Consider the following 18,914-nt stretch of genomic DNA (forward strand, 5'->3'; position numbering starts at 1 on the left):
CTGCTCAGAATTAGATACCTTTTTTCTTTTATGATGTTGTGATGTTTAAAACCCTCAGAACTGACAGATGTGGTACGTTCTTTTCACCAAGACTATATGTGCATAAATGAGGCTAAGGTAAACTCAGGACATTGCATTTTTTTTTATTAAGAAACACATGCTGAGTGTACAGCTATTTTCAGTTTCCAGGTTGAATGATTTGATACATTTGGCTCTTTATACCCCTTTAAAAGCAACTTTAAAATACACAGTCCATGCGTTCACCATTGATCACATGGTATGTACACCACACATTGTATTACAGGCTCGGAGACTCTCTCAAACACACAAATCTACAGCACTTATTTTCTTCTGCCAGGAAAAAAAAAAAAAAGTCAGACATGAATATTTATACGGTACATAATCTGCTGTGGTTTGACACCTTTTTTTTCTTCCTTTTTTTTCAAAATCTAGCACTTTTGGTTTTGATTTCAGTCGAGTCGTGTTGTATCTAATGGAGACATATGTGCAACAACAACAACCTTCCAGTCCTAATGTCAAAGTGCATTGTGACATTCAGTATTCAATACAAAAGTCTACATTTCTTCTGCTGTGCTGTGTGTAATACTGTCAGCGGCATTTGGCAACTGCAAAACAGACCACAAACTCATTTACACAGATTCACACTTCAAGTTATTTGCTGATAAAACATTCACAATTTTAGAGGAGTGGTTTATAAATCTACTACTTCAAGGTAGTAAAGCTGTCCAAAGTTGACTCTGTGTAGCACATACACATCTCCCTAATGGTTAGGAGGAGTACTTCAAATGCTTGTGAGGAAAAGTAAAAAAAGACAGATACCTTTGTACAAATCTTGACAAAAACACGCCTTAAATTTTTCTTACACACTTGAGATGAGCTGATACTTTCATAATTCTTGATAAAGAATAAAAAGCCCCCCAACCACTCTAGTTTTCCAACATTCTTATACGTTACATCATTTGTGATGTCAAAATAAAGACGGTTATAAGGCAAACCTATTCAGCGACATCACTGACCAGCACTGTATGCATAGGGTGATTATTCATCACCAGAGGCTCATAATGTTCATGAGACCCTTATTCCAGAAAGTGTCATGCGCTGAACACTGCAAATGCAGAGCCACCAGTTTGATCTGAGATGACACAGAATCCACAGGGAGACCCACTTTCTCCATCAGTTAATTATGTGGCCTGACGTGGCGGACCACTTTGTCCTCAAACACCTTCCTCATTGTCTTTTCGATCTGCTTAAGGAAGACTTGGGGAATCCGACCACAGAGCGTGTTGACCGTGTCCAGGAACTTGGTCTGGATGGGGTAGAAGAGCGACTGGAACATGTTGTCCTCGAAGGGAAACTGCAAAGACGGAGACATCGGCCCATGTCAGCCCAAAGTTTTGTGCGTGTGTTTGTGTGGGTGTTTTTTTTTTTTTAAATAAATAGAACACATCACAGGCTAAATGATATTTACAAATTCGGTTGGCAGGGGTGGGGCGGGCCTTGGTATTAATCATAAATTACGACCCTGCTCGTCTTTAAGAGGCTTATCTCAGCAGAGCAGGGGGGGAACCGACTCTGCTGCCGGAGAAAACAAATTCTAATTTTAAACTGACCCAGATTGTTTCATGAGTGCAAGGGGATAGAATTTGAAATCACAAAATAAATAGTCATAGCTGTTCTTTTTTCTGAGCTAAACAATGCTGCCACAGAAACAGGTCTACATACACTTATATGTAGAATTGCTCCTTTAGCAGCTTGTTTGGACACATTTTCATTTGCATGACTTCCACTCTGTATTTTAGCAGCTTTATCAGAGCTAAGCAAGTATTCCTCCAATCATGACGCCAAGCTACGCTACAGCTTTCAGGCCTTATTGTAGCACAATGGAAATTTGTACTGAGCAAGGTCATCTACCTGAATGTGTGTTTTGCTCCACTGAATTTTAGGTGTTTTCCAACAACTCCCTCAATGATTTTGAGAAACTAAAAATACATTTTCTGGCTACAAAAAAAGAAAAGAAAATAGGTTTTGGGAAAGTGTGGAGGGCAAACCAACTCTGATGGTACCTTGGGGTAAGAAGAGAGGCTCATGAAGTCATGGACCCATCATATCTAGCGCCTACCACATGAGCCTGTGGCGGAAGTGTTATGACCCGTTATTGCTTCAGTTGATCAGGTTCAGCAACATTATGTGCCCCAAAAATGAGGTCAGCTGATTGCCTGCACATATTGACGGATCATGTGGTTAGCACTGTTGCCTCACAGCAAAAAGATCCTGAGATCAATTCCACCATCAGGCCGGGGTGGAGTTTGCATGGGTTCTCTCCAGGTAGTCTGGCTTCCTCTCACACTCCAAAGACATGCAATTAGTGGGGTTAGGTTAATTGGAAAGTCTAAATTGCCCGTAGGTGTGAATGTGAGCGCGAATGGTTGTCTGTGTCTATGTGTTAGCCCTGCGATTCACTATGTCCAGTAGTAGTGTTCCAACAGAGGGCACTGCGCATGACTGCCATACTGAGTGAGTAAAGCTTGATTTATATTTGTGAAATCAACATCCTAACTAATGTAGTAACTGGATCTGGGTCAGTTTATCCCCACACCGCAACCTTCCATGCTATTCAAACCATTGTGGTATCCTACAACCTGACGTGTAGCTGCATTTCTCAGGAGGTGCACATCAGGTTCCTTCAAACCATCAACATGTCTTTTAGGCCCCAGTCCTACAAGACTGCTAGAAAAGACCACTAATTAATGTTTCAATCTTAAATATGATCAGTCTTGATCGATTGATACTGGTCGACCATAATATTCTATTGCACTGCAGTGGTTTGTATCACATCTATCTAACAGACTCCAATTTGTTCATGTAAATGGAGAGTCCTCTCCACACACTAAAGTTAATTATGGAGTTCCACAGGGTTCAGTGCTAGGACCAATTCTGTTTACATTATACAGGCTTCCCATAGGTAGTATCATTAAAAGGTATAGCATACATTTTCACTGCTATGCAGATGACACCCAACTTTATCTATCCATGAAGCTAGATAACACACGCTAATTAGTAAAATTGCAGGAATGTCTTAAAGACATAAAGACCCGGATGGCCTCTAATTTTCTGCTTCTAAATTCACATAAAACTGAGGTTATTGTACTCAACCCTAAAAATCTTAGAAATATGGTATTCTAACCAGATGCTTACTCTGGATGGCATTACCTTGGCCTCCAGTAACACTGTGAGGAATCTTGGGAGTCATGTTTTTCCAAGACTTGTCCTTCAATGCACATATTAAACAACTATCTAAGACTGCTTTCTTCCATTTGCAGAATATCTCTAAAATTACAAACATACCGTCCCAGAGTGATGCTGAAAAACTAGTTCATGAATCTATTACTTCTAGGCTGGACTACTTTAATTTGTTATTATCAGGATATCCTAAAAACCCCTTGAAAAGCCTTCAGTTGATCCAAAATGCTGCAGCAATTAAAAAGATAAAAAGATATATATTGGCTTCTCTTCCTGTTAAATTCAGAAATAAATTTAAAATCCTTCTCCTCATATACAAGGTCTTGAATAATCAGGCCCCATCTTATCTTAATGACCTTAAAGTACCATATGACCCCATTAGATCACTTGGCTCTCAGACTGTGGACTTACCTGTGGTTCCTAGAGTATTTAAAAGTAGAATGGAAGGCAAAACCTTCCGTTTTCAGCTCGTTCTTCTGTGGAAGCAGCTTCCACTTTGGATTTGGGAGACAGACACCCTTTCTACATTTAAGATTAGGCTTAAAACTTTCCGTTTTGATAAAGCATATAGCTAGGGTTATATCAGGTGACCCTGAATCCCTTAGTTATCCTACCGTAGGTCTAGGCTGCTGGGGGACTGAGTCACCTTTTTCACTCACTAGATATTTATACACCTAGTGAGTGAAAAGAGCTTCAATTATTAGTTATTATTCATCTCTGGCTCTTTTCCACAGTGTGTCTTTGTCCCATCTTCCTCCCCTCACCCCAACCGGGCGTGGCAGATGGCCGCTCCTCCCTTAGCCAAATTCTGCTGGAGGTGTCTTCCTGTTAAAAGGGAGTTTTTCCTTCCCACTGTTGCTAAAGCGCTTGCTCACAGGGGGTCGTTGTTGTTGTTGATTGTTGTTTTTTTATTTTTCTGGTTTTCTTTGTATTATTGTAGGGTGTTTACCGTACGAAATAAAGCACCTTGAGGCAACTGCTGTTGCGATTTAGCACTATGTAAATAAAACTGAACTGATTATAAACTTTACGTAGAAGGTTGTGGTGTAGGGATAAATGTAAGTTAAGACATAGATTTCCCTCAGAAGCATAATTCACACATAACTTTCAGATCCTCCTGGGTTACTCACATTATGTATTGCATCATAGACTACTTTAAACGCTGGTTGCTTGTCATCATGATACACGCCACGGTTGCCATGGAGGATGGACACGCCCTCCTCTTCAGCCCCTTTGCAGTTACTACCGTACATACAGTGGTCAGGTCTGTAGTTCCACTGGCATGGAAAGATGAAGAGACGCTCTGGAGGGAAACCATGAAATGGTTTATTTCTTAATCAGGTAATTGCATCAATGTGTTTCTTGAAGGGAAAACTAAATATGCATCCAGACATACCAGAAGATTATAGAAGGAACAGAGTTGGGAAAATAGATAGTTTTACTGTCAGCACAGAGAATAAAAAAACCTGCTTCTGCTGTAACACAGGAGCTGTTCATTGAATTGCACGATAAAGATCAATAGAAAAAGAAACACAAATATCGATTAACTTATCTGTTCTGAACCCTCAATAGTGGTACATTAGCTTAAAGAACATGAGGTCCTTGATTGGTATGTATGCTACTACTAGGAGAAAAAGTACCCTCACCAAGAAAAACACAGATCAGAAAAATGCTGATGGACCAACATGAATATAGTCAGACATCAGAGAACACGAAGTGTTTAATATACAAAAACAAAACACTCCATTTGGCTCTGAGCAAATGCGAATGATGCCAGCTCTGCTGACGGCTCTGAGCATTTAATGCCTACATCTGGCGGCTGCAGCTGGATCTCAGTCTGCTTTCGCCTGCAGCCACAGCTTCGGTGTTTACACAGCCAGATTCATGAAGCGGACTTTAGCAAAAGTGAAAATAACATACAATTTTCGGAAACATGTTGATGGTGAGAAGCTGTTGTTTGGGCTGTCTGCAGACTGGTATTTCAAAGTGCACTCATATGCATGGATAAGCAGTTTGGATTAGGCCTTAAACGTAACGTAACATAGTGCAATTAATGCCTTTCTTATGTATACAGACAAACACACACACACACACACTTGAAAAAAGAGCTTGTACCTGGGTTGTAGTGGAAGATGATATTGAGGAGGTCCTGATCTCCCCAGGTGATATGGTTCTTGTATTTCTGGTAGAGTGGATGAAGAAGATCCTCCCAAGACAGGCCAGTAGGGATCATACTGTTCTGAAATACAAGGATTAATAAAAATAACAGCTTAAGAGGAGCATTAAAAAAAATAAATTAAAAAAATCATCAAAGGCGGAGCACATTTACATTCCCGCTTCCATGTGCAATCTGCTGCCAGTATTAGAGCTGTTAAATTGAGTTCTGAGGGCAGAAGTCTGTGATGCTGTCATGGTAATCTGGAAAGCTTTAATCACAGCCCACTCATAGCACTCTGCCTGTCACTTGAGCTCAAGGAAACAGCCCTTCAGAATGCAAATAGGAAATTGCAGCCCACTTTAGCTTTCTACCGATCAGAGTGTGGGGAAATAGTACTGTTTTGACCTTACTTTGAACAGCGTGCTGCGGATCCGTGTGAGATTCATCAGCATGACACCAGAGTTGACGCCCGTGATTCCGTAGAAAGGGTGGCGGGCAAACCGGCTGTACCAGCCAATCTTGGGCACCTCGTGCTCTGGGGCCATTGCTGCCAGCTGCGTCCTGTTGAAGGACTTCAGTAGATTCCAGATATCATCCATAGGGCGCAGAAACAGCACGTCAGTGTCCACGTAGAGTAAAGAGTCCACGTCCTTCAAGATGACCTGGAAGTACAATTTTAGACGTAAATACAATGTTTATGCCAGCGATCCACAACCTTTTTTGCGCCACGGACTGGTCTTTAAGGTGTCGCGGATAAATACAACAAAATAAAACCAGTACCGGTATTTACAGATTTATTCATAACACACGGGAAAAGACCCAGGGAAACCGAGTTAACTTTAAAAACGATGAAAAATAACAATAAAAAAACGATAAAAACCCTGAAAACCATAAATGTCACACCTGAGTCTCAACTCTCGCGGCCCGGTACCAAACGACTCGCGTGGCCCGGGGGTTGAGGACTGCTGGTTTATGCCACACATTATCAATATGTACTAAAATAGAATATAGGGGAAATTAACCCCCAAATTCAATTCAATTTTATTTATATAGTACCAAATGATAACAGCAGTTGCCTCAAAGCACTTTATATTTTAAGCTACAGATCCTACAATAATACAGTTTGTTCGTTCGTCCAGTTGGGCTGGAGGAAAATTACTGTTAGAGTGGTTGCAAAAAGACTTCAGGTCCTTACAGGTACTGCGGTGCAGTGGTTTGTATCATATCTATCTAATAGTCTCCAATTTGTTTATGTAAATGGAGAGTTCTCTTCAAACACTGAAGTTAATTATGGAGTACCACAGGGTTCTGTGCTAGGACCACTTCTGTTTACATTATACAGGCTTCCCTTAGGCAGCATCATCAGACGGCACAGCATATATAAATGAATGTCAGTATTAATGAACCCCAACTATCCTAACCAACGAACTATACGTGAAGCTAGCTATTTTCTTCAAAACATACTGTAGTATCTGCTCTGTAGCAGCAAAGCAGACTACTGCTTCATTTTTTCCTGGCTCAGCTGACAGGAAGATGCAGAGGAAGAACGCTAAAGAACAAAGTGGAGGATGCAGTGCACAAGTTTTAGTTCTTCAAGAGGAAATCTGGGTTTCATTACACTGCTACAGGAATGTTACGTGACTTTACGAAGTCAAGCAACGTTACTTGGAAACACAATTAAACCAGCACCAATCCAATCTGTACAAACTAGAGTTTACATGGAAGGATAAATGAAACAAAACACAGAGCCTGCTGTTCATATACGGAGAGAAAATGTAAATATTTTTTTTCCCCTTTAAATACCTCATCCATTTGGATACTGGTAACGATATGTAGCTGCTTTGACTGACACATGTGCTTAAAGAGGATGCTGTAGTTGTGGTTAGACTTGAACCAGAGCTCTCCACAATGTTTTTTATGTTGCTGCCTTTTGAACCGTTTTGCACGGCGACCCTGAGCGGTCAAACGGACTGCAACTTAAGAAAATGTCAATAAAGAGAAAGATGCTGAAAAACTGCATCTTTTTCTCCCCAACAACATCAGTGAATCCTCTGCTTATTTTAAGCATGTCACAGTGCCATCCTTCGCATGCCAAAATTGCTTCAATTGTGAGGTTTTTATATTGAACTTCCACTGTGCTTTTGAGTCCTTTTTTGCAGCCTTTTCTATTTGTTTTAATGCATTTGACCTCTCAGGGCCAATGTACTTTTGAGCAGAATTAATTGACAAATAGTACAGTTTGCTGTGTGTTACAGCAAAACCTACTAAAGGATTATACAGTGTCGGTGAGTGAAGTCCAGATATGGTAACTTATGCCTTAAAAAAAAACCCCCAAACCTCCCAAAATACAGGAGACATGATGCAGTTATGTCCGTACGGTCTGACCCTAGTAATGAGGGATTTCTACAGGATTAACTGTAACATATATGGAAATATGTGATAACACTGAAGAGGGACTCAAGAGGGACCTTCTATTTAATTCAGATTATTGAAGAGGCAATAGAAAGGTGCTCAGTAGGTGTTCCTAATAAAGTGAATATTGAATGTCTATTGATTGCCTTGCAGCAAGAGAAAAAAAAAACCCACGTATTGATCTGCCACATGTTCATTACATGGTAAGGACGCTGGCTGTTACTTCAATGAACTGTGTCAGAAAAAGGAAATCAATAGGCGGGCATGAGCCTCACTTGATGGAATTACTGGATTTGTTCTCTGGGGAATTCTTATTTGTTACATAATTGCTGCTGAGAAGGTGTGAAATCATCAATAAACAAGCCAGTATCTAGCTGTAATCATCCAGTGAAGAGGGTAATAAGATTGTTTAAGTAGAAAAGAGATGGATTAACATTTTTTCTTAACACTGGCTAATGACATTAAACATGGTGGGGATATTAGGTGAGATAAGTGTGGCAGGCTTACAGGGAGGAAGAGTCTCTGAGCAGCGCAGGGCTTGAAGAGCTTCTTCCACTCGTCAGCGTTTCCCACCGAGAAGGAGATGGGGTAGATTCTGTACTGGAACTTGGCTGCGACAGAGCGAGGCCACTGGTTCAGCTGAAAGTAAAGCAACATGCTATGTGTTACGCCAAAGAAAGGGTCTAACTGACTTTGAGTAAGGCAGACTGTGTGAGAAAGAGTCAGGATAAACAACAATTAGACTGAAAGCTAATCTCCCTTTTGTTCTTTTCACAGACTTATCAGCTTGTGCAGGTGGCCATTTCAAACAATGAAGTCACGTCTCCGGCTGCTGATTGGCTCTTTTCGGTACGCGTGCAGCAGCCAGCTGCTATTTTATTAAAACGCAATAATCTAAACAAGGGAAGGCACCATCTTAAAGCATGGCGAGGTTCGCCGAAGCTCGCGTTATCCGACCAGTTAGGCGTTAAATCTCTCCATAATCACCAGTTCAACAGTTTGGCCCTGAGAAGAGCGAGAGAGACAGAGAGAGCGACACAAGCAGCAGGAGGAGGAGGATAAGAGATCAAGGGAGGTGAGACTAACCTTTCCTGTGGCTCCTTTCTGCTCAAACCTGGCATATGTGCCACATTATTACAGGCCTCAGCTACCACGACCCCCCCGCCCTTCATGGGAATTTTCAACACATGGCAGTGATTCACCGCACACAGGAACGCTGGCTCACGGGGCTTTTAGGATTAAGATTTAAAGCTGTTTAAAGGTACTTCTGCTGATATTTGTGGCCCATTAATTGAAGCAATGTTAAAAGGCTGTTAGTTACAGTATCAGTGGAACTAATCAAAGTCACGCCAACGCACCTCCGTAAAGGTGACTTTGAGGTGGGGGAGGCGGAATAACGCAGCGTGTCTCAGTGATATATTATGCCCCGGCCTTGAGATAAAAGGGTACAAGAGTGAGTAAGAGAGGCTCCGAGTTAGAACTGCTGTGATCTTGGTGTCATCTATTACAAAGAAAGGAGGAGTGTTTAACATGTGCTGTGGTAACTCACAAATCAGAGTAAGATCCTGAACAGCAAAGCAGACAGCAAGGTGCATTGAAAATACACGTTTTTGGCTCAAAACACACTAAAGGGTTCTTACCCTTTCTTTAAACTGCAGGGCCAAGGGGTCCTCGGCAAAAATGTGAAACTTGATCTTCTTTAAGCTGAACAGGAGGGCCGATTTTACCATGGTGAGGGTCTCGTCCAGACGGTTCCCACAAGCCACCACGGCCAAATGCATGACGTCCTCCGCCTTGGTGCGCCTGGTTACAGGTCGGGCTACATTACTCCGTGGTTTACTAGAAAAGAGTAAATTCACAAGATGAAGCACTGGCAGTCTTGTATAAAAGAAAAACAATAACACCTCAGTATAATGAAATTACTATATTGAGATCAAAAGCTGGCAGTAATTGCAACAAAAAATGTGCCGGATGTGGAGTTTTTCCCCACCTAGCTGTCCTTTTTAGATTTAAATGGGCCAAGGCCACACGTTTGGGGGGGGATGTGGATGTGCTGACAATCACAAACCTTGTTCCCCTCACTCATCGCCTGCAAATTGGCCTGCAAGCTGCAGAGCTTGTGAAGAGCAATTTGTACTCAACAGATGGACCACAGCACAGTGAAACCAAAACATACAAAGAAAAATGAAATTACTGAAACAGACGCTATAATTTCATACTTCCACAAGAGCTCCAACCCATATGGTCTTTGGAAAGCTGACACCTATATTTATATTTCTTGTAAGCCAACATAAACTGATGGCTTTTGGTTATAACTACACATATATCCCCATGAACACCATTTACAAAAATACCCCAAAATAATATTGTACTTAAGCACGCCATCTTTAAATTTACTTGTTGGGGAAGCCCATAAGTGAATAAATAGATAGAATTATCTTAATAATTATTAAGTTATAAATCACTATAAAACACTACGTAATTGTACTGCTAGAACACAGTTCATCACCAAGACATTTTGATGCTAGGTTTTTGCTCAGCAAGATAATATTCATATTTATGCCTTAAAGCAAACGTTGTTGTGATTTGGTGCTATACTAATTAAAGTAGAAATATGAAGTTTTCAATGAAAGTATGCAACTACCAGAAATAAAATGCTAACTTCGAGCTTTAGCGTCTCCTCCACTTAGCTCGTGTTTAGCATGACGACTGCTTCTGCAGTTTGATTTAGCCACACTCGGTATTTAAAAATTGTCCTTTATGTTATAGAAAAAAGCCTTTTAAAAAATGTCTAAATATTCAGGGCACAATAGAGACTGTTAACAACAGAGTGGTTTTCTAATATTTCACAAAGAAGAAATTGCAAAACTTGACTTTAAAACAAATAAAAAAACAACAACAAAACACCGCAAGTGTAAAATATCAACCCATTTTCAGATTTTAAGATTCATTCTCTAATTTATTTATTCTGCTAAAGGTTTTTACTGAAGATATTACCGTTTATTTTCTAACACACTCAATGGCTACCAAGCTAGCTGCACACAAACCACACCAAAAAAAAACTTGGTGGAAATTTTGAGACACCCACAGTCAAGTGAAAAACAGCGTTTTCAAAAGATGTACTGTAGTCCTGTTATAAAGAAAACTAAGTATACCCTCACTGCTTACATAGGAGTTGTTTACATTTGATTAGCAGGTGTTGCTGATCAAATACATAGCACAGTGAGCGCCTCTATAAAAGCACAAGTTTTGCTGGGAGCAAACATTCAGATGTGTGTTAAAACAATGGCACAACCTTTCCAGGAGTCCACACTCCAGCAAATTCATCCCAGGGTCAGAGACAATACAAAAAACCCAACAAAACCCCCCAAAATTCAGACGCTAAAGGCCTTGGTTAACATGTTAGCACATTTATCAAAAGACTGAACAAATCGAGGCAAATGTGAGGCCATCTATCTGACAGCTAAAGATTGACTGAAATTGGGTCATGCAGTAGGGTAGTGCCCCCAAGCACAGCAGCAAATCTACAACTGGCTGAAAAAGAAAAGAATCAAAGTGTTGCAATGTCCCAGTCAAAGTCCAGAGCTCAACCTGACAGAGCTAGACTTTAAGAGAGCTGTGCATAACTTAATACCCACAAACTGAACTGAATCAATAATCAAAGCTTTAAAAAAGAAGCTAAGCAATAACATCACACCATATAACGTTTTAGCAAGGTTAGGTTCAGGTGAACGATGCAAGCGTACTGAGTGAAAGGTTGTGATTCCACTTTCCCTTCATTACAGCGTGTTTTGTTTCTATTCCTGCTGTGATTTTTTTAAAGTCCTACACAATGAAGGTAAAACAACGAAAAACAACAATTCAATTAGCAAACTGTATAAAATCAGAGTGGGTGATGCTGGGAATAATTATATCTGTTAAAAAACAAATGCATTCAGCCTTAAGCTCTTTTTGCCACTTGTATGGATGTCAGTATTAATAGTACCGGCTTCTTACTTCAACAACAAAACCATCATTTGGGATTTATATGGATGACAACAGGAGGAAGTGAAGAACTAAAAAAAATAAAAAGCAGCTCATCCTCCTATTGAAATGAAAAGTCAACTATTTTTCTCAGTCACGTTACATGTGCGCCTCAGTATATCATTCAACAAATACCTTCACACACGACTACCTCTGCGAGTTCCCACTGGACTTTGTTCTTCCCTGTTCAAAGGGAAGGGGGTTCTTTATCGGGTTTAACCGCTCTCTCTGCAGAGCAGCGTGGCCTAGCCCGCTCTATGATAGGGAAACATTTATGTGATGGGGCAGCCTAAAGTTAAGGTCAACATCATCTATTTTTCTTCTGTGTAGGCACTACACGGGGCCGCTTGTGATAACAATGCCTTCAACATGAATGTTGTCATAGCCAAAGAGGAAAAAGACGAAAAAAAGAACAAAGAACCTTTTGTTTCAACATGTAGCTTTTTTTTCTTTTCTTTTTTTCCTTTGAGAAGAGCTGGGGAAGGCAAAATGGAGAAGACAGTTGTAGAAGACATGCATTTCCTCTGTGTCTGAAACAAGTGGGACCCTAGCGTAAAATGGATAGGAAGGGAGAAGAGTGAAATTTAACAGGTGGGTTGCAGGGCAGTCCTCAAGCGTGACACTTCGTTTTCTGCATGGGTGAGGGACAGTGATGAGCTGCAGATTAGGATGAACGAGAAGGTGCTGAGAAATCTGTCCGCCACGCTTCAGGGGCTGATGTTCTGTCAAGGTTGTTGAACACACAACCCATTTCCCCACAGAAAAATGCAGTCCCTATCCCCTGCAAGGATGCAATCGCGTTGCACTTAGTCATGCAAAATAAATAAAGGTTTTTTTTGCATAAAACTGAATGACAAGACAAAAAAAACCACATTAAAAAATAAATAAATAATGTGTTTGCCACATTAAGCATGGGCTGCTCACATAATGGTTTGTGTCATGGCACCGCTCCTCACATCTGGAAGCAGTCAAAAAGCACAGACGAGGTACAAAAGGACTTGAATTCATTACCGGCTGCATAGCAGGCACAAGAGGAACCCTTCGCCTACAAAAGCACCACCACCGACCCTTTCAAAGCATGCAAGGAGAGGAAAAAGGCAGCACCTTTAGAGATAAAAGAAAAATGTACATGTGCAGAGTAAAGCCTGTCCCAGAGAACACCTTGAAGACATTTAATTAATCCGAATGTAACTCTGTTTGGTAGACTTCTGACCAATGTGTTAACATTGGTTTGAAGAAGCGTGTCTCAAAGTGGTTAAACAGAATTCAGCTGATTACAGTTGAGACTATACGACAGAGAGTGCCAGAGCTACTTCTTGGGGCTGATCCGCAGGATTCTTTGCTTGAATTTTATTCAGCTGGGGCACAAGAGAAAACAGAAGAAAACCTCAGATCGCATGTGACCACTCATGAACAATCACCGACGCAGCTGCCACAAGAATCTGGTTTTATGTGTTCATTTCAGCTGCCCTCTCAGAACATTTGCATTCATCAGCATGCTGAGCCGAACCTGCTAAAATAAACATGCAACGTGTCAGCGCAGTTCTTTAGACGACCAAAACGCGCTGACTCAGGCCGGAGAAATTCACTTTCACAAACTCTAAAACCCAGTGAGAGATTCATCAGAGAGGCCGATGCAAAGAAACCCGAACAGAGAGCGGCACGCACGCACTGCTGCCATTATCATATCCTCTTTTCTGTGTCCAGCACAAACCTTGACCAGGTTCTCTGCATATTAAATGCAAAGCAAAATATTATACAGCAGTAGGATACACTGGTACTAAATATGGACATTTCTAATAGATTAAAAAAAGTGGGGACATTGGGACAGTGTTCCAACTTGATTCCCACACATAGAGAAACAGCTTCTGGGTCTAAAAACTGAAGCCACCTCACGAATGTCTAATAACCAAAATGGCAAGATGGTTGCAAAAGGACTTGGGGTCGTATAAATGTCTATGGGAAAATGGCCCTCGGATTGATGTCTGTAAACAGTAAGTTGCTTATTTCGTGCCATAATGAATCTTCTTCTTCATATTTTATGAACCACATGTTTGATTTAGCTAAGATTTTATGCCAAATGCACTTCATTACACAACATTACTCCATTTATCTCTGCTTTGGACTGGTGCTACAAGTACACTGCCATTCTGCCTAATCATGTTTTATATACGTGCCTACGTACAGGTCAGATGCGTAGAACACCAAAGGCAGAAGAGAGCAGAACTTGTAGGCGTTTGTGTGGCATGGAGGCAAGTTTTAATGCAAGCCTGCACCTTCAGACTCAAGATATGAAGGATCATACCAATGGTTTATCATCTGAAAATCAAAACGAAAAGGACAGAAACAACATGGCTAAAACTATCTGGATAAAACGTCACGCTCTTCCTCCTCACATGAAGCCTCATCTCCTGAACTGAAGTCGGGGCTCTAACACACGAAAACGTGCATAAACATTCTTATTAGTCATGATATTGTGACAGTTATTGTCAGCAGATTGGACATGTGACCTTTCCATCTCAGGACAGCTGACATTAAGTTGGCTAAATAACAAAAACAGCTTGATTACATTCTCATATTGTATGAGTTCTTGAAGTTTCCAAGTCCAGCAATGTTAGACCCACTAACGCCAGCTAACAGCAGCTAACACTGACAAAAACACCAGCGCTTACCGACAGAACAGATCCTCAACATCAGTATATCTGTCATAGAACAGAAGCGAGCTTTGCTGACTCCTTGACTCCTATTACCTCGTCCAGAGTAAAAGAGTAACGGTGATCCTACTGTAGCTACGACTACGCTCTGCAATCTTTGGACGTCTAATTGGGAGATTTTCCACGCTGTACTTTTAAATTGATTTTTCAAAGTTTTGACATTCTAAAGGTTGGAAATACACATCTTGTCCCTGGCCTATAGCTTCAGGAGATGAGGGGGTAGTGATAGATATGTCATGGGTATACTGATGCTTCCTTCGGCAGAGTGATACGGCTGATGGATGGGAGTGGAGAGTTTAGCAAATGCGTGTTTGGCAAGATCTCTACAGTAGATATCTCCATCTCATATCAGAACATCCCAGATCTTTAAGCATACATGAAATGTTTCTTTAACTTTTACCAGTAAGTTAGGAGAAACCAAAAAAGCACCACGCAAATACCTCTTTTACAGTGATAACAATCATCAAAAACCAGCCTGGTAAGTTCCTATGCCATGACTGCCTGTGTATCATATACCCCTGCAGCTCAAAAACACTTTGGAAATGAAGTGAAAGTGGGAACTACCACAAAAATCCGTTTTTCTGACTTTCTAACTGGCATGCGTAAATGCGATTAACAGTGTAGTCAGTCATAAAAAAAATGCAAATGCGAGGTTGACGTTAAAAGATAAAGGACTTTCTGTGAAAGCTGGAATGTGCACAAAAAACTTCCAAAAATGAGTTGAATACACCAATCACCACCTCCCTGAGCCCAAAGTGACATCTTCAAATAGCTTTATTGAGTTGGCCAAAAGTTTAAAAGATTTTTTTCCCTATAATGTCAAACTGCCAGAAACAAATACAAAGCAAACATCTGGCATCTGAGTCCTACCCATCCCAGTAGATCAAAGTTTTTGCGGCTTGGCTGATCAATGAATCAGCTTAGTGCACAGTAAATGCTTCTATTATTAATCATTTATTATCTTTATTTTTTTATTGTTCTTAAGTTCAAAGCTATGACTTTCAAACCCAGCTCTTTACAGATGAGGGGTTTTACCCAGCCCCACGCTATCTTTCTGCCTCAGCACTCCAAATGACTCATTTACTGGTAATTTAAAAGTGAGTTAGCCAAACTAAAAGAGAGGCAAAACTCCCCCCGATGAAGCTCACACAAGCACCCTCTCCAGCCACGTCGGGCTACACAGGCAAGCGGGGAGATTTCAAAAACCACTCCGAGCTGAGTGAGTGCTCAGTCATGCAAGATGACATTTTTATAGCTATGCATAATGCCACCGCAAGGCAGTGACTTCTTTACTGGGAAGAATGCTGCTTAGCTATATCTGAAGTGACAGGGCAGGGGATTTGTTTCGACACAGAGTATCAACACCAATCTCACCCTGCAGATTCACGCTTTAACGCAGTGCAACAAAGCATCTGGAACACACGCTGAAGGTAATGAAGACGTCAGAGTGAAGGAACGGGAAAGTTACAGGTAAGGATAGTAAGTCACAGAGCCTGGAACTAAACCCTAATTCTATTTTTAATTAAGCTGAGGGTGGGGGGTACATTAACCAATCACGCTCTGTTTAAAAATCGTAAAAAAAGGAAAAACTTCACATTTTGGGTGTGTGAACCTTGCAAGCGTTGGGCGTTTGAAGTGATAAAGACAACGACGCATCATAACCTCCAGTACGTGTGGGTTGGGGCGACATAGAGGATGTTCTTCACTATTTTTGGCCACAGGAAACGGTGTGATGTGTCAAGAGGAAATTATATGATTAGGAAAAAAAAGGCATGTTTGTCTAATAAGAAAGCTGCACAGGAAATCTATTCAGCGGTTCAGATTAGCAAACAAAGGGAGAGATACAAGTTATGAAGCATGGATTGAACAGACAGTTGCAATAAAAGAGAGTGTTAACTTAACTCTCCGTTTGTATCCTTATGATTCACTATCAGAGCTTTACAGTCTGCAAAGTGTCTCTGCAGACCTGAAAACTACTCCCAATTGTTCCCAGTCCTCTGGCCCGATACTCTCAGCTTGAGCAATGAGACAAAACAAAGTTGTTTTTTTTAGATGTTCTGGCAAAGATGCTCAGTGCTCTTCCCCTAATCGCAGCAGTCAGTCTTGAGCATTTTCCAACCTGTTCGTGTTTGTTTAATGGCCACCAGTGACCCCTTCCACCCCATCTTCCTTATCAGCGTGCTGCACACATGGAGGAGCGTGGTTTCTGCAAAGACGCAAAGGTCCTTTCACGGCGCAACGCCTTGATGGCTTTTATCTGCCGAACAGTGTCCCCAACCTTGAGTACGGCTATGGAGTGGAATACATATTACAGCAGCCTGCCAGCGTGGGTAATCTCCACGGCCACATAGTGGCCATTATGGCACAGCTGGCATGCAAGACAGGAGGAAATGCAAGGCTGAAATTAGAAAGCTGGAAGACAAAATGCCCCCATTCTTAAACACAAATAGCAGCTGACGATATCTGAGATACTGCCACGGTACTGATTTATTCAGGTCATCTGTCTTTGTGGCAGCTTCTTTGTAACAATCAAAAATAAAAATCATACCTGTTAAGCTTTTCTGTAAATAGTTCTAGCAGACTACTTCCAATAATGTCTGACTCATGTTCAAGTGAAACCAAATGGGAGCCCGGGCTGCTCTGGCTGCATTAGCATCCTTTATGAAGTGCACTTTGTGTCTTTCAAGGTGACCTTTTACCCCCTTTAACACCAACAGAGGACTGAGACCATGCCCTGCTTTCACACATAATAAGGCTCAAATGATCGAGATGGTGAGTTCACGTGACAATTCATCACCCGGTTGTGCTTTGTGTTTGATCTCCTCTTTGCAAACACTGACAACACTTCCACCTAACCACATCAGTCAAGCTCTCTGGCCATTTTTCAGCCACATACTAAAGAAACTCATGTCTGCAACAGCGAAAAAAGAGAAAATTAAAGCAGCCAAGCAGATACATGTTGGGGTGTCCCTTAAAAGATCTGGCTTTTCTAAAGCCTGCGTCCTTGAGCACAACGTAGGCAGTTTGATAGGAGAGGATAAGGCTCACTCAAAGCACGATTATAACCCGACACCCTCACTTTGAAACTTCCCAGAGGCTAGGAAAGATGGGGATGAGAAAGTGGAGACGTTCATTTAGGGAGAGCCTTGAGGAAATCGGCTCTTAAACGGAAACACCCCCCACACTCCTCACCTCTTTGCATTCACGCTGGCCCCTCTACTAATCGGTCTCCCCTGTTTTCGTCCCTTAAGAGGCTCTTCCGGACGCACGCCGACTCCTGCGGGCGATTTCCTCGGAAACTTTGCAACAACATCGTGCTCGAGCTGGGAGGGCGACTGGGAAGAGCTGCTGTCCTCCTCCTGCTCCTCCTGCTCCTCTCCAACTTCTTTCAACAGCGGATCATCCACGGCGTTGCCCCCCAAAAAGTACAAAAGTAAGAAAACTCCAAAACACACGGCGATCACAACTACTTTGCAGTGGATCCGCATGGTGAGAGCAACTTGTTGCAGCTGGAAGAGGCGGTCGGGACTGCGCTCATGTCTGCGGCGGAGGGAGGGCAGCGCGAGCTGACATTTTCTTACCGCTCCCCGCTCGCATTTTTCTGCAGATGATGATGGAGAGCGGAGTGCTGCTTCTCATCGTCCATAGAGGATTATACGGCGGAGGCGTGGCTTCCCCAGCCTTGCCGTAATGATTGAAGTAATAGCGCCACACGATATTTCGACCAGACCTAAAGTATCTGAAATGTCTGTGTCTGTTTTATTAAGCCACAGCTTACCTTCCTAAGGCATTGCTAATGCTGATGTTTAAATCTTAATGAATGCAATAGATCAACGATGGTGTCAGACTAGCTGTTGATTTGGCCATGGGAGTAATTTCATTCAGGGGATGCGAATTTTCAGCGAATTTAACTCGCAGTGCTACACTAGAACTGACGGTTAAATATTCCATTTAAAGCTTCGTGGTGCTCTCTTTCTTGTGTATGATCGGCAGAATCCTTATCTTTGTGTTCCTTATGTATTTATTTTACATAGACATTTAATGTAAAACCATTAATGAAAGTTAAATCAGCTCTGACTTTGGGTTTCACAGATTCTGTATTTAAAAGCATGCTTAGCTAAAAGGGCTTCAGATGACTGGGGATAGAAGAGGACAAACAAAAATGATCTGCTAAAAATACTTACAAGTTTGCATTGACAAGGGAGTGTTTCTCTTTGCTTTACACCAACTACAGTGGAGGTGCTTTCATCATGTCCAAAATTAAGGAAATGAATTTATTATTATATATTATTATTATTATCATTTATTATTTTAATATTTGAAATAATTATATTATATTAAAGTAT

The 18,914-nt window shown here is 41.4% G+C and overlaps 1 protein-coding gene across 1 annotated transcript; it reads right to left on the reverse strand.

The window, feature by feature from the left end:
* Positions 1-126: 126 nt before the first annotated feature.
* Positions 127-18,223, reverse strand: gxylt2 (glucoside xylosyltransferase 2). Its single transcript, XM_031748520.2, has 7 exons — positions 17,761-18,223; positions 9,472-9,670; positions 8,339-8,470; positions 5,830-6,081; positions 5,377-5,500; positions 4,392-4,564; positions 127-1,375 (listed from the first exon to the last, which is right to left on the reverse strand). Exons 1-7 carry the CDS (start codon positions 18,054-18,056, stop codon positions 1,199-1,201), a joined length of 1,353 nt encoding a protein of 450 aa, XP_031604380.1. The 5' UTR covers positions 18,057-18,223; the 3' UTR covers positions 127-1,198.
* Positions 18,224-18,914: the final 691 nt, after the last annotated feature.

The sequence above is a fragment of the Oreochromis aureus genome, linkage group 5, assembly GCF_013358895.1.
Source record: "Oreochromis aureus strain Israel breed Guangdong linkage group 5, ZZ_aureus, whole genome shotgun sequence".
Lineage (NCBI taxonomy): Eukaryota > Metazoa > Chordata > Actinopteri > Cichliformes > Cichlidae > Oreochromis > Oreochromis aureus.